The sequence below is a fragment of the Oryza glaberrima genome, chromosome 12 (assembly GCF_000147395.1).
Source record: "Oryza glaberrima chromosome 12, OglaRS2, whole genome shotgun sequence".
NCBI lineage: Eukaryota > Viridiplantae > Streptophyta > Magnoliopsida > Poales > Poaceae > Oryza > Oryza glaberrima.
The window spans coordinates 23,373,079-23,389,938 of NC_068337.1; the positions used below are offsets into that span (position 1 = coordinate 23,373,079).

Genomic DNA, 16,860 nt, shown 5'->3' on the forward strand with positions numbered 1-16,860 from the left:
GGGTCGGCGTCGGCGTAGAGCGGGACGTGGCTCAGCGAGAGTAGGAGCAGCAGCGACGCCGCCGTGGTGTTCCGCACCTGGCCGCGGAACGGCACCGCCACCTCCCTCCTCCTCTGCATCCGCGGCCCCAGCACGGCAAGCGGCCGGAGCAGCCGCCACAGCGCCGTGCCGCGAGCCCGTGACTTCTCCTCCGCCATGCGAGCCATATCCGCCGCCGCGATGGCTCGCCGGCGATCTCTTCTGCCTCGTCGTTGATTCGGACTGTTCGATCGATAGGCCAAGTTGATATAACATGACATCCGCGCATGTGCGTAGGCCGAGTTGGGCTGCAATTGGGCCCAAGGAGGGGAATAAGTTCAATTTTTGACCCTCAAAAGTGGTCGAAATCTAATTCGTGACCCCAAACTACAAAACCGGATATCTCGACCCCCTAACTCTTGAAACCGGTGCAATTTGACTCCCTGGGTGGTTTTAGAGCGCGGTTTCACTGACGTGGCACCTACGTAACGGTGTTGACTCGGTCTTCTTTCCACGTGGCGCTTACGTGGCATTAGAAATAAATAATATGTGTGGGACCCATTTGTCATACACACAGAAAAAATGTGGGAGCCACTGTTATGTGGAGCCCACATAATCCTCTCCTCCCGTCTTCCTCCTCCCTTCTCTCCTCTCCACGGACGATGGAGTCTGCGCCGACTCGCCGCCGGCCACCGCCTTGCCCGCTGCCACAGACGGCATCACCAACGCCCCTCCCCCGCGGGTTGTCGTCGGCCTCCCCCACCCCTCCCCGCGGAGCCGTTGCCAGCGCACCCGGCGGCGGGCGGGAGGGTGGGCGCTGGAGCTGCTGCGACGACGACCCCTTCTCTCTTGCTCTCCTTCCTTCTTCAAGCGGTGTGGCGACGAGGAGCAGCCGCGGAGCATGATTCCTGCGGCGGAGATGGCGATGACGCGGTGGAGGCCGGTCGGCCTCGAGGTAGCGCGCCGTGGCGGCGCACGGGGTGAGGCAGGCGTGGAGGACGCGGTGGACCGGGTGGAGGAAGAGGTGGAACGCGTGCGGAGGCGCAGGAGGAAGCGACCGGCATCAATTATCACGACGAGCTGCTTTGGGTGTCCGTCCACGCCGACATCGGCTACTACTTTTCTGACTCGCGCCGCCACAGCCTGCCATAACTCCAATCCAACATCCAGGTACAGCTCTTACTATACAATTAAATTAAATCTGCCATTAGTTAGTAACTAAGCTTGATTATATTTGATAATCAGCGAGATGTATAGCGGATCTTGGCCATCTCCGAGATATACAGCGGTGACGCCTGCATGACAATCACCGGTGAGATGAATCAAGAACTGATATAGAATTTCTCCGGTATCTGCGCCACGGCTCAGAGAAAGGCACCCGCCCACCGCCGCCGGAATCATGCTCCGCGGCTGCTCCTCGTCGCCACACCGCTCCTACTCGTCGTTTCTGTTTCACCGGAACATCTCCGCTGCTGACCCCCGTCCCACGGCCGCCGCTCGCCAACGGAAGAGAGAGAGGGGAGAGGATGATTTACGTGGGCCCCACATATCAGTGGGTTCCACCCATACTTTTGGTGAATGACAAATGAGTCCCACGTATATTTTTTTATTTCTAATGTCACCTAAGCGCCACGTCAACGCCACGTGGAAAGAAATCTGAGTCAATACCACCACGTAGGCTATCAGCGAAACCGCCCTCCAAAACCACCAAGGGAGTCAAATTGCACCGGTTTCGAGAGTTAGGGGGTCGAGATATCCGGTTTTGTGATTTAGGGTCACGGATTAGATTCGATCACTTTTGAGGGTCACGAAGTAAACTTATTCCCCAAGGAGGATGCGACCGTTGGATCCTATTCGCAACCCAGCTCGGCGAAGCAAATGGATTATTTATTTATTTATTTATTTATTTTTATTATTACTACAATAAAAATACCTGTGCGTTGCAATGGATGAATGCTATTTTAATTTTATTATTGTTGTATGGTTTAGCTAGAATGAAATTCACTTTGGCAATTCGCCTGGATATTTGATGAACTGCAAGTATGAGTCTGATTTTTATCTTAAGTTAGCAGTATTTTTAAAGAGATTTCTCATATGACTTCTTTTTATATTTCCAAAAGTAAACGAATTTAAAATCCGACTCAAACACGGATCTGTATTTTTAAAAGCGAACGAAATTAAAAACCGACTCAAATACGGATAACGTACGAAAATACCGGCAAAAACATATTCAATTTTTATAACAGTAGAGATAGAGATTGGATTGTAATGAGAAACGTAAAGCTATTCTTTTGTTATCTGAAAACAACGTATTCGTCTCATATTTTCATTGCTCGTTGGCTTATTAATTGCAGCCCAATTTTAAAATATGAAACTTAATTTTAGAGTTGTTTTTCTCATTGTAATTTGTTTTTCAACGTTGGCTTTAAATTATTAAGAACACGACATAAAATTGTACTAATAAATTATTTTCGATTGATTATCTATTAATTGCCGCCTCCGCCTCCACGCCCTCGGCGAAGCGCTCCACCACCTTCTCCTCCTCCTCGCTGCTGCTCATGTCTTCTTCTTCTTGGCATTCTTCCTCCTCCAGCTGCTGATCTGTGTCCATGGCAGAGATCGCCGGAGAAGAGATCGCTCGACTTGAGGCCCGCGGCGTCGGCGTCAGCGCCGGCTGCGAGGCAGGAGGTGGTGGATCGACAGACATCCGCGCACGTGCGTGGGCCGGTGATAGGCTGAGTTGGGCTGCAACTGGGCCCAAACAAGACACGATTCTATTCGTGGCCGAGATCAGTGAGCAGGACGTAGCACTGAGAAAAGTCTATTTGGGCTCCCTCAACAATGTACTACAATCAGCAAAGGATAATGGTTTAAGCTGAGAGCATAATGAGCCGGTTTTGATAGCTAGAAACGCTTTTGTTTTAGTTTAACGGTCGAGGAATACGAATCACATTCAGCAAATACTTCCTTCAGCTACATATGCATCAACAATGGTTCAGCACGGCATAAACCAACCAAGGTAACTCAATACCGATTGCTCAAAGCATACACACATCACACAATTCATAGCATTAGCATATAGATAGATAGAGATACATAGGTCCTCAAACTTGTTCATCCACACAGCAGCAGAAAAAAAAACCAGGGTTCTAAAATTTTAAGCTTCAAACATGGAGAGACCATACACACAGGTGCTAGCACTAGCTAGGATAAAGCAAGCACCATGCATGTATGGACGCATATGTTTAATACAATACGGTGGTGGTATTCAGGTCTTTGTTCAGTTTGCCACAATGGCACAAAAGCAAAAGCACTAGCTGGAAGCTGGAAACCATGGATGGTGGATCACATGAAGGTCCAGTTGACGAGCATGAAGGCGAGGCAGTGCGGCGCGTCGTCGTCGCTAAGAACCTTCCACGCCACCGCCTGCTCATACGATGCCTGCCGCCCCATGCTCGACTTGCAGACGCCTCCAGGGAGATAGGTGAAACCCTGAAAGAAGATAGACAGACCCCAAACAGGCTTGATCAGGAACATTGCTCATGGTCTGGTAGTACTCTGATGGATGCGTCACCGATTGTCGCGAGGCAGGGACACGGTGGTTTTACCTGCTGCATGATCTTGGGGAACTCCGAGCACAGCGCCTTCCGGCCCTCATCGTCCAGGATCATCTCGAGCGAGATGTCCTGGAGGTTGACCAGCGTCGTCTCGAGGATGTCGAGGCCGGCATTGTTGGCGAAGGTGAACATAGGAGCAGGCTGCCAGTAGATAACCAAACTGACCATTAGCAAGGTTTCCAGAACATGCATGTGATGAAATGAGCATAAAATTAGTGGGCAGCACTACTAACCTTCAGAGAACAGCACAGTATTGCGTCGCTGTGCTTCCACAGGAGCGCCAGGGGAGAATCGGCATCTTCAGTATCAGACCAACGGATATCTGCTCCGGTGTGAGCCCTGAAAGATCCACAGAAATAACTAGTGCATTAACATCATTGATCACAACTTCAGATGTGGCAATGTGTAGGTCGTTCTGATGATGAAGAACCTGAGATAGACTTTTGCTAAAAATAAGGATTTTACTTACCTATAGCTCCTACCAATCCAGCTAGCAAGTGTAAGCGCCTCAGGAGAGGCTGGAGGGTGCTTCATTCCGATCTGGGGTCCAAGTCGAGAAGGAGCTATTGCCACAGCCACCCTCTGCACGGATGCCATCACAGCTCTGACATAACTCCTAGCCATTGCCGCCACGCTCTCACGAAGGTGGTTCTCGTATGAGAATTGGAAGGCAATGGTCAGGACTGATCTGTTGCATGTGCCAGATGCATCAGTTGAAGCACGCGAAGCTCCACCTGGTCCAACCTCAAGGGCGGATGCAAGGTCGAGCGTGCGTGTTGCAGATGGCCCATCCTGCAGGTTTGAGTGCATAACGGTTAATTGGTGAGCCAACATGGGAAAGACAAGGCCTCTGGAATAAGATTATGGACCAGTCATACCATTTTTGTATCTAGTGGTATCACACGGAATCCTGAGGGTAAAAGTGGTGCATCATCAGCAAAAGATTCGTCAATAGGAGCAAAGACAAGCTGTGCAGATGCACTAGTAGCATTCTCATCAACCCCGCTGCAAAGCTGCATAGAAAGCAATCTCTCAGAACCAGGAAAATGCAACAAACAGGTACAACTTAAGGCAATTGTCACGAGCAAGGATTATGTGGAGAAGAATCGGGATGAATGGGGATAGATTGGATTATAGTAGATGAAATAACAAGGAATACGGTCCTGAACCTAAACGGCGCGACGCTCTCCGTCGCACTGAGAAGGCAGGCCGATGGGCACTAAGATAAATCTTGATCTAATGCCTAATTGACCTGAGATAGGATCCCTCCTTATATAGATGGAGGACTCCTTAATCTAATCCTAACAAACCTTATCTAATTCTAACAAACCCTAATCCTATCCAACGGACCTAGGACACCCGGCCCAAAGCCCATGACATTACTCCCCCCTTTTTGAGCAGCTCGTCCTCGAGCTGCAGCACACCCTGCTAGACTTAACGAAGCACCATAACCTAAACTAAGACTCTTAAACCTTTTACATCTCAGCTTTTATTATGAACAAAAATAAAAAATAATTCATGCGCAGGAGGACCTGATCCACCAGAAACCCTGAGCAGAAGGTTAGGCCCATACGGTGGCCAAGAACAGCAGCATGCCTCCCACCGAAGCCCACTTGTCCAGCCCAACAGCAAAGGAATAAATAGTTGACTCGGATGGTCCACAATACCTGTAGAAGGTACATATCCCGTGATAGAAGCACCTCATCATGGCTGAAACCATGTCCTTCGAGCCTAATAACCTCCAAGAACTGCAATTCAGAATGCCAGGTTGATGCATTAATATTTGCCATTCATCGTGGAAAAGGAGCTACAAGCCTACAAGGACTCAATTACAACATTACCTCTTCATGCTCTAAGGTATGAGCAAGGGGTAGTATAACCTGACTGCCCATAAACCCGCTGGTCCTTAAGCCTGGAACTGCATATGGGCTGGCTCGCAAAGAAGAAGCAGAATAAGCATCAACACCAGGATCAGCCCATTCAGAACGATGCTCCCTCAGAAATCGCACAAGTAGAGCAGGAGGTACATTCTACATTATAAAAAAAATGACATTTTGTAAAGCTTAATTCTTTTATTTGGAACAATTTTGGTCAAAGTGAAACAAAGATAGAGACAATCTATAATTAGCTGAGTAACTAAATAGAGCCTATGTCAACCTGAAGTAGCATTGATGCCTTTGCGCACAAGATGCCACCTCCAACAGTAGAAAACAGAGGGTTCGGGCTGACATGGGATCCAACAAGCTTGTTTGGAGACGAGTTTACTGAAATTGTAATGTCCTCACTACCATCACTGCTCAACAAAGACCACCCATCATCTGGAAATCCACTAACAGCATCATTGAAACCTCTGCAAATTAGAGTATGGAGTTCAGATGTGTGAGCAATGAGACATGCATGGAACTGTGTCATATGACAGTATGCCAATTGGTTCTAATACATGGGAACCCTCAAATAGCTACAGACCTGCTGAGCCTTTGACTGAAGGTCCTGAAAACAGCAGGCTGGCGACCAGCACCGTAGGGGATTTCACCGCTTGACTCATGCGCAATTTGCCTAATGTGTCGCAATGCCTGAACAGAATGAACCATGTCATTGGTGATCAGAAAAGTTATGCACTCACAATCACCATGAGGTGACCAAGTGCTCTTCAACAACAGAATAAAACAGTGCACATACTGCAATGGTCATCTTCTGTGCAAGGATCTTTGGAGATTCATAGAGCGGTCGAAGAACCTCAGGCACACTCCAAGCCTGTAAAATACACAGGATTAATAAGATATGTATCTCAAAACTATTCAATATTACACTAGTTAATGTGAAAACACTATTGTTACTTACATCCAAATCAACATGATCAACAATGTAAATCATGGAGCCACCTCCCTCACATGGTCGAATCAGATAACCACTGGGAAGTACCTCGGCTCTGATAAAATTCGGAGTGTTAGGCCCAGATGGGCCACCAGTGGACTGAGTCAATGACCTTTCACAGATCTACAGAACAGGAATGGTGTCAAACAATATTTAATACAACAGAAACTACACTTCAGTTGAAAACCATGATGATGTGGTATGATCCAAACAGAACAAGTCCGATCATAACATGACGAATAGACCATACAAGAAAATGAAAGGAAGCATTTTGTTTAATGAGCTGACAGCATGCAATTAAAGATCAAAGTAATACCACAAGACTCCCATCTTCAAGTCCACTCGTGTAGCGGAGAGTCCAAAAGTCGCGTGGTGCCGCCAAAGTTGTCGGTGCATATGTCTAAGGAATTGAAAAGGGCAATGGTTATTACCAAAAACAAAGAGTAGCTAGTGATGCTTGAGAAAAATGCAACACATGAGTCACGATTGGGTATATTTACCTGCATGTAGATTAGCTCAATGGTTCCGCCGTTACCCGTAGGGATAACATGGATGATATCGACGCATCGGCAATCACGGTACCAAGAGGGGCGATCCTTGAGGATCTCGGCAACCTAAAATGAAGCTTATCAGGGTCTGTAGCATGCCAGTTAATGGGAAATGTAACACAATATCAAGGAAAACAAATCATACCTTTGTGGGCTCAAGGCTCACAAGGCCGCAAGCTCGTGCTGCTACGCCACTGCAATTGTGCGAAACAGCGATGATTCCAATGGAATCCGGACCAGGCTGTAATCAAATTTTCATTTCAGTTGATTTGAAAAAAAAAACATGAATGGAAAGAGAAAATCAACATACTGCACAGTTTTCTTGTACAACGAATACATTACCTTCATCCCAACCATTTGCACCCATTCGACAGCAGTTCCTGTCGCCTTCGACATGAACTCTGCCAAGGTCTCCTCAGCAATAGCGAGAAGACTGCGCAAATAAAAGCATCTCAGCAATCTTTCATACCAAAAAGCACGGCCTAACAAAAGAAGAAAATAGACCAGGTTTTGTGGATACCCTGCTGGGTTGTTCGCATCCCTTTGCGGATGCAGAACTGCTGGGTTTTGCTGTTGATGGTGCTGACCACTTGTCACCACAGACTCACAGCTTGTATCTGTGGTGGCTGCAGAAGGCTACAAAGTACATACAAACATTACTGATTAAGAAAACAGGATGATCAAAATATGAAGCAATTGTAAGAACAAAAGCCTGTAAGCACAGGGAGCTCACATTGTGCAGTTGAGTCCGCATGTAACCGTTCTCGTAGACGAGACGGGACACCTGCTTCTGCAGCCGGTCATTTTCCTCCATCAACAGCTTGTTCATCGCATTCAGCTTCCGGTTCACAGTTTGCAGCCGGGAGGCCTCCTTGCGCTGCTTCTCCCGGCATCTGCCAATTACAAGGAAGCCACAATTTCAGTGGCAAAAGTACATGAATAAACTATCTAAAGGATGGTGTCTTCTAATACACAAGATTCCAATATTTGTTAATGGATACTGATTGGCACAGCCCAAATGAGCACAAAGGAAGTTAGGCAAAGGCATTTTAGCAAATATTCCCCAAGGTTAAAAGGGGGATCATTGAACAGGAACAAGCAAAAGGTCATTTGCAAAAGAGACAAATGACTATATACTATGCAATAACAGTTAGTATTCCATATGTGAAAATCATTGCCTAATTGACAGTGATGTTTCTGTCTGCATCTGTGAACTCAACTCTAAACAAGAGCATCCTCTACCTAAAAAGGATTCTTGATTTATATTTGGCCTTCATGAGTACAGTAATAGTATATACCAAACTTGCTCAAAATGTTGCCCTTCACATTCTTCCACAGTGACACCACTAGTGACAAAACTATTGCCCTACTTGTGATCCACTGAAAAAAGAAAGCGAGATGATAACCAGGAGGTGATGCTTATGGAGGCCTATAGCAAGAAAACATGAACACTACCACAGCCCACAACACAGGGTTAAAAAGATGGCCCTTAAAATGGCAAGCACAGGAAACAAGAAATGACCTAAGGCAATTTTGCTCCAACCAATCATTGGTCACCACAAGCAACAAAACAAACAGAGAGCAAATATTTACAATTTAAACCAAACAAAATTAACTGTAAAGTCTGTACAGAGATCCAGGATATTTGGCTATTCACATCACCACAAAATCCAAGAGGAAACCAACGAATGATGCTGCCATTTCGCTCCCTACCCACCACACAACCCAGCAGAATAATGCAGCGAAGAACAGTGTGGGCACAGGAACTCAAATCATTGCCGCAAAGTTTTATAAAAGAAAATATCCTGATAAATTTCAAGCAAACAGATTGCGCTTCATTACTGCACAGGACGAACTAAAAAAACAAAACCCATCATATAGGATGCAAATCCCAGAAATGAACCTTCTCGTCACCAATCCAACACATTGCAAGCCCTAAAATCAACACCCAAAAAGTTACAGACATCTACAAATCAAACAGAAAAAAAAAAACTCATCTCAAGAACCCAAATATTCCTCACAAAGGATCCCCCATTCCCACAAGAACATGAAAAAAAACTGCAAACAACAAAGCAATCAATCTCATCACATTACACAAAACCAAGAAAAGAAACCGAAGAACACACGCCATGGCTGCTGAACAAACCCGAGCAGAAACAGATCGAAGAGAGAGAAGGAGATGAGACTGACCTGCGATTCTGGAACCAGACCTTGATCTGCTTGGGCTCGATGTTGCTGAGGATGGGGCACTCCCGGATGAGCTGCTGGCGGCGGAGCGAGCTGGGCTTGGGGCACTCGGTGTACACCCGCTCCAGCGCCTCCACCTGCTCGGGCGTGTACCGGACGTACTTCCCGGCGTCCACCTGCGGCGCCGCCGCCGTCGGGGAGGAGGACGACAGCCTCTCCCCCCTTCCCCCCACCGCCGCCGCTGCCATCCCTCCGCCTCCTCCTCCTCTGCTCCCCTCCTCCTCGTCGCTGCTTGTACAACAACAACCCAGCAAGAACTCGCCGCAGTCATGGCCCGTAGCTCGCAGTTGCAGCTCCCTCTGCCGCCGCCATGGTTGCTCGTGCTCGTGCTCGTGGTGGGGGTGGTTTCTTGGAGGAGGAAGTGGTTGGTGGCCTCTCTCTCGCTTGCTGCTGGTTTTAATACTGCTAGTACTTCACTCCACTCCACTGCGATCGCCTCTCGTCTTCTCTCTGGTCTTCACATGAAGATATCCACTCTCTCTCGACCTTTTCTGAGAGAAAGAGAGAGAAAGATTGAATTTTTCTGATCAGAATAGGGTCGTTTCCTTTTTCTGAACTCTCTCTCTTTTCTCTTCTTCAGACTCGGCTTGGTACATCAAGCGTCTCGTTGTTTCTTATTTATATGTTTATCCCAATCGTTTATTATCATGGCCGAGTTTAGGCTGTGTTTAGTTCAGTGTAAAGTTTAGATTTTATTTAAAATTAGAGATAATGTGACTGAAAAATTGTATGTATGACAGGTTGATGTGATCATTGTGATGGAAAAAGGACTGAAGTTTGGATCCAAACTTTGGATCTAAACACAGCCTTAGTTTCAAACTTTTTGTTTAAATTTCCAACTTTTCCATCACATCAAAACTTTCCTATACACACAAACTTTCAACTTTTCCATCACATTGTTTCAATTTCAATCAAACTTCCAATTTTTACGTGAACTAAACACACCCCATATAAAAGATTATTTGTGGGTGAAGTTTTTATATACATGTCATTAGTGTCTAAAAGACAGATACAGTAAAATAAACTACGACGAGAAAACCAAAAGGTCAAATTTAAATTAAGCTGTAAAATTTAAATTTTGACTTATATAAGTATAAGCATTAAGTCAAACAATGAAGTCGGTCTCTTTTTCTGAATCCCTTTGTAAAAAGAAAAGGGTGTTTTTTTAGTTCTTTTTTTTTCTTCAGACTTGGCAAGGTACAGCAAATCTCTTTCCTGAAATGATAGTACTACTTTTTTTCAGAATTGGCTATAGCAAGTTTGAACTGACTGAGTAATTTGCAGGATTTTGCATTAATCTTGAACAGATCACTTCTGCACTTCCAATGCGCATGCACACTCTCTTTTTTAGGTTTAAAACAGGGATGAGCTGTCCAAAACTGAAAGGTTTTTTGGGGGTAAGTGGCAGCTTTGAACAGTGTAAAGCTGTCTCTCAAGAGAGAGAGAGAGAGAGATTCTACTGTAGGCGTGGAGGCAATGCAAGATTAGTTTTTTATTTCTCTGAAATGTACTGCTGCTTTTGAGAACTCTGTGAGGTTTTTTTTTTTTTTAGTTTTCGATTGAAGCATGGTTTCTATTCTTTCCAAGTGTTTGTGTGTGTGTGGCTTTTTCTGCTATAAAAACTATTTTCAGTGCTGGATATACTCCTACATGAACTCTCTGAAAATACAGCGGTGCAGCTGGCCTGCCACCTGCTCAGCTCAGCTCCTCTGTACTCGTGTGGTTGAAAAGTTTATCGCCATTTCAAACTAAACTTAATTATCTTGGTTTTCAAAAATTCCGGACTAATAAAGCTTGAGAGATAACTGAAAAAGAGAGATCTACACAATCTTCAGTCATTTTCTCCCTCAGTAAATGAACAAGATGTCGGTGCTAAAATATTTGAATATTAGTAGTAGGATATATTTGAATATTAGTAGTAGAATAGTGTATGAAACTCTGTGTACACTCCAGTGTCACCCCATCGTCCACGATCGATTATACTCTGGATACAGTCCAGTATCACCCTATAGGCTGGAGAAGATAGTACTTTCTCCGTTTCATAATATAATATAAGTTATTCTAACATTTCTCACATCTAGATTCATTAATATCAATATAAATGTAAAAAATGTTAGAATAACTTATATTGTGAAACGAAGAGAGTAACACTTATTAGCGTTTAGGATAAAGCAATTTTTTAAAATTTCTCTAGAACTTTGACATAGCGTTCTTAGCATCTTAAAAACCAATGCTAAAAATAAACTACCATGATGAACTCTAAAATTAAGTTAAATTTTAATTTTGTTATGGTTGATAAGATGAAGAGCAAACGATAGAGCAATCTGTTTGTAGATAATAAATAATATTTAACCTTTTTATGTCTGAATTATTTAAAATTAAGCCTTGGCTGCAGATAATAAAGCCAACTAAGACAACATTTTTGCACAATGGCTCATTGAAGATGAAGAGGCAAACCACACTAGCTAAGTCCTCCATGTCAAAATAAATCGAACAATCTTAAAATAAAGCAAAAGGCTGATATGATATATATCATATTTCGTATTAGGCCCTGTGTAGTTTCTATTTTTTTCCCAGAAACATCACAACGAATCTTTGGATACATGCGTAAAGTATTAAATATAGATAAAAAGAAAAACTAATTGCACAGTTTGCATAGAAATCGCGAGACGAATCTTTTGAGCCTAATTAGTCTTATAATTAGCTATAAGTGTTACAGTAAAATACAACGTATGCTAATGACGGATTAATTAGGCTTAATAAATTCGTCTCGTAGTTTACATGCGAGTTATGAAATTAGTTTTTTATTCATATCCGAAAACCCCTTCCGATATCCGGTAAAATGTCCGATGTGACACCAAAATTTTTTTTTTCACGAAATAAACATGGACTGAATTTATTTCGAATCGGAGGTAGTACGAAAAATCAAATGATGCGGTAGCTTGCATCACCGATCGCTCAAGCTCAACTTTAGGCCATGTCACTGTTCCTGTGCAGCTTGCAAATCCAAACAGCGTCTCTCTCTCTCTCTCTCACTGTGCCTCACCTCACCAGCTCACCTAGATCTTCTGAGTTCTGTCTGATACACCGCAATGAGTAGCAGCAGCAGCAGGAGTATACTCCAAGTCGATAGCATCACAAGCCAAGCTGCCAAACACAAGCATCCAAACATTACAATCAGATATACTCCTCCTACTACTGGTACGTACTAGTAGTAGAAGTAACATTGCAATATCATTTTCTTTTAGGCCCCTTGATTTGTAGGAAAAATGTAGAAATTTCGATGATTTAGGAAAAGAAAATCCTATGAAGGCATTTGAAACAAAGGATTAAATCATATCTAATCCTTTAAAATTCCTATGGAATGGGTAATCCTATACACATTTTGAAGGAAAGTTAGCAAGAGGTCTAACCTCTTGGAACATTTTCTCTGAGTCTATCTCTCTCATCTGATTTCTGTGTTTTTCCTGTGGTCCAATCAAACGATCATTCCTGTGTTTTGCAATCCTCTGTTTTACAGTTATATTCCTGTTAGAATTCTGTGTTTTTCCTATTCCTCTGTTTTTTTCATTCCTACGATTTAAAGGGGCCCTTACAAAAGAAATATGCTTCGTACATAAAATCAGAAATTTGAAGTTTGTCCAACACATTATAATGTACATCTGCAAATACTCATCGCTACGGCTATTTCATTGTCATGACATGGTTTTCCACCGGTAGGAGCGGTCGACCACAAGGCTAATAACAAATATGTAGATGATGCTACACATTAGCCGTAGCGTCCGAAATAAGCAGACGGGATTGTAGTTTACTTCCTATAAAGAAATTCTATCGTAAATCAATGAACCTTATATTTTCCCTCCTAATATCAATCAAATAAGGTGGAAATTAACTCCTAAAATCCCTGGTGATCAGTCCAAAAAACAACGCTTTCAACTTGTGACCTTTTTGCCAAAAAAAAACATTTATCAGAATGTGTTGCTGCATTCTAAGGGTCTGTTGGCATGCCCTTGTTCTCAACCCCCCTCTCCTTTATTTTCCGCGCGCACGTTTTTCAAACTACTAAACAATGTGTTTTTTACAAAAAATTTTTACACGAAAGTTGCTTAAAAAAATCTAATTAATCTATTTTTGAAAAAAAAAATAGTTAATACTTAATTAATAACGCGCTAATGGACCGCTCTGTTTTTCGTGCAAAGGGAATGAGTTCCCATCCACAACATACAAACACAGCCTAATTTGACAAACTATCAAGCTTCCATTCATCGCAAAATTAAACAATGTCGAATATTTGCAAAAGGTTTAAGTATTTGGGATGTGAAGCTGTTGCTGCTGCTGCAGAGCAGCCACAGAAGATCCGGAGAACAGTGACAGTGGCCGCAGTGCGCGTGCGCCGTACGGTCGAAGAGAGACGGGCTACGTGGACCGGGCAATCGGGCATTGACCGATCGTGAGCCGCAGGATCAGGCGTGGCCGTTAGGGATGGACGGTTCAGATGCGGCCTCGTGTGGGGATTAATTAATATGATAATAATAACTGGGACGCGACGCGATTCGTCCTCCCCGACGGCGGATCTCGCCCGGGATCTCCTCTGTCGCTTTCCTCTTTTCTTCCTTTCCCCGCTACTCCCTCTGTTAATAATACTTGTTATCGTTCTGAATAATGATACGATCTTTAAAATATAACTTTAATTATTATTTTATATTATAATATATATATAATATTAACAAATATATGATTTTATTAAAGTATTTTTAAGACTAACTATACATGTAGTCACAATATTTAAAAGATAAATATTTTAAAAACGATTCACAATCAAAGATTCTAAAGTTTAACATCACTCTTATCTAAGACGACAAGTATTATTAGTTAAGAGGGAGTAGTATTTTTTTCTCAAGTAGGAGTAATGTTATAGTATGTACTATCCAATTTTATAACCCATATATAATTAGAGACATGTACTAAACCATAAATCAATTAAAGAAGAATATGTCATATGCACTGCAACCGTTTACAAATGTTGATCAAATTCAGTTCTACGTGAGATGGATAGTTGGGTCGTATGCATAGTAAATTTCTTTTTTTTCTTTTCTTTCTTGCTCCATGAGTAGCCCAGTGAAAGAAATCATTTTCATATTTTTAAAAGTGTTAGGTAATAAGATATTTAATTAATGACTAAAATGGTTCATAAGGTGTTTGTTTCATTTTTTTTTGTTTCATAGGTAGTACATGTAAGAGATAAATTGTAAGAAAACAATGTTAACATGGTTTCATAAAAAAATACTGGTATGACACTTTATTATTTTTTTATCACATCATCAAAAATACTTTCATGTCACCTAAATACAACTTCATTTTAGTTCTCCATTAAAAAGTCCAACATAACTTGGCTCTTTGTCTCTATTCTCTCCCTGACTCCCTCTTTAATCCATTTAAGCTCTCTTTGATGTATAAATAAGTCGTATGAAATTTGGAGTATTTAATATTGCAAGGAAATTTTGTATGAAATACTTTGAAACAGATGATTGATAGTACTATGAATTTCAAAGTTGAACATGAAGAAATAAAACAAAATAAAAAGCAGCAGCGGCGAAATACTGGTACAGTGGCAGTGCACTGTGCAGCATATGAGAGACAGTATGACAGCACTGTATCCATGTCGTCTCTGCTTTTGCATTGCACTGCATCTGTCTGTTGACGTGACATTCAACTGCACACTCCGCCGTATCATTTCGGGTATACGAGAACTGTTACTGTGGGCTCATCCATCCTGATTCGGTTTGATTCGTACTCCCTCCGTAAAAAAAGAAAAAAAGAAAAAGACAAATCTGTGTTTTTCTGTGTCCAACGTTTGACTGTCCGTCTTATATGAAATTTTTTATAATTATTATTTTATACGTGATTAATACTTTATGCGTGACTTGTCTTTTTATTTTTTTTATATTTTTTTCAAATAAGATGAACGGTCAAACTTTGGACACGAAAGTCTAGGGTTTGTCTTTTTTTAGATGGAGGGAGTACGACTGTGCTTCATGTACATAATGAAAAGTATATATCACATGTAACTATAATTAAGAATTTTGTTAGGTTTTACTCTTAGCAAAATTTCTACTCATAATTAAATCTAAGATTATTAAGAGTGCTCTTAACAAAGAAATCTAAATTTTTTAATCCTTTGATAGATTTTAAGTTTACAAGTCCTCTATACTACATTTCATTTTATAAACTCCACCAGACCGTTTTAGATGGGATTACCATCACCTCACGGTTTGACGGTAAGCGGTTACCATAAAAATCATATGGGTACCATGAGATACGATATGGTTCTAAAAATTGAAAATATTACTGCACGTGGTAACCGTACGTACGGTTTTGTCAACCTACTATATATATGCATTGTAGTGCTCCACCTATATATAGCCCGTGAGCCCTGATTAATCTACATTCACGAGTAATCAACAGCATCATTTTGATTCTGCATATTACTATTGTACTATACAAAAGAACTTCAGATCAGATCGCAGATTAATTGATGGGTAATACGTTTTCTCGGTTGAAAAGTTTATGTTTTGCTCGGGCTCAGGACTTCAACCAAACACAGATCTCATAGGCTTGCCTGGTTAGGCATAAATCATCGAATTCTCAGGCTTGCATTTTTCTCAGACATTACTCAGGGCGCCAATCAAACATGTCGTAGGGTATAATGGTAGTTAATATTCGTTCTTTTTGCTAATGAATGTTTGGATTTGTTGTGCCATACATGCGTATGATTTTCTCAATAGTCTATAGAATTGTATTAATTAACTTTATATTCTACTCCCTCTATCTTTTTTTAAGATGTTCAACTAACCGGCGTCAAAAAAACAACAACATGGAGTATAATATTTAGTAAATTCATGTATTAATTTATCAGCTGATAAGTATAATCAAACGGGACCTCCTGTAGCAAGGTCCCGTTTGATATAGCTGACATTGATGGATAATCTGATTTTGTGTTAGCTAGTAATATTAATCTGGGGATATGCACAAATGAGTAGGAAAGTTGCTTTAGAAAAAGCATTCGGAGAAAAATTAACATAGAAATATTTTTGCATGAAACATGTGGCTTATGCACCCAATTTAGTTCTCCTTTAGTTCTCCTATATGAAGTGTCCCTAACTCTCCATGTAGGAGCCGATCCCCTTTTCGAGTCGGGACCATGGTCTTACGAGGGAGCGCATCGCTCTACGGGGGTCCCCTTGTGCCTCGGCTCCACACATTGGGCGAGCCATGCCTCTACCTTGTGGTAGTCCATCCCCATACCCTCTTGCACAAGCGACAGTTGATCTAAGAGGAAGCGGCAACATGGGACAGGTGAAGAGAACAAGCGCGGTGGAGGAAGACGGGAAGAGGGAGCCTATTGTAATAGATGCAAGCAAGCTCACCCCCCTCATCTGCATGATCGACGGTCGCCATGGCCGTATCCAGTGCTACTCGCGGCAAGCCTATAGGATTGAGGAGTTGCGCTGTGTGTAGACTGCTCGCAGCCCTAGAGCTCGGTGCCGGAGGAGCTA

The 16,860-nt window shown here is 42.6% G+C and overlaps 1 protein-coding gene across 1 annotated transcript; it reads right to left on the bottom strand.

Moving 5' to 3' along the window:
* Window positions 1–3,072: 3,072 nt before the first annotated feature.
* On the bottom strand, window positions 3,073–9,864 carry LOC127757251 (homeobox-leucine zipper protein HOX33). Its single transcript, XM_052282734.1, has 18 exons — window positions 9,248–9,864; window positions 7,791–7,950; window positions 7,578–7,693; window positions 7,400–7,490; window positions 7,203–7,298; window positions 7,010–7,123; window positions 6,826–6,909; window positions 6,477–6,632; window positions 6,315–6,389; window positions 6,102–6,208; window positions 5,793–5,985; window positions 5,477–5,665; window positions 5,303–5,383; window positions 4,514–4,648; window positions 4,105–4,427; window positions 3,869–3,974; window positions 3,627–3,776; window positions 3,073–3,510 (listed from the first exon to the last, which is right to left on the bottom strand). The coding sequence occupies exons 1-18, from the start codon at window positions 9,490–9,492 to the stop codon at window positions 3,364–3,366; spliced, it is 2,568 nt and encodes an 855-aa protein (XP_052138694.1). The 5' UTR covers window positions 9,493–9,864; the 3' UTR covers window positions 3,073–3,363.
* Between the last annotated feature and the right edge of the window lie 6,996 nt (window positions 9,865–16,860).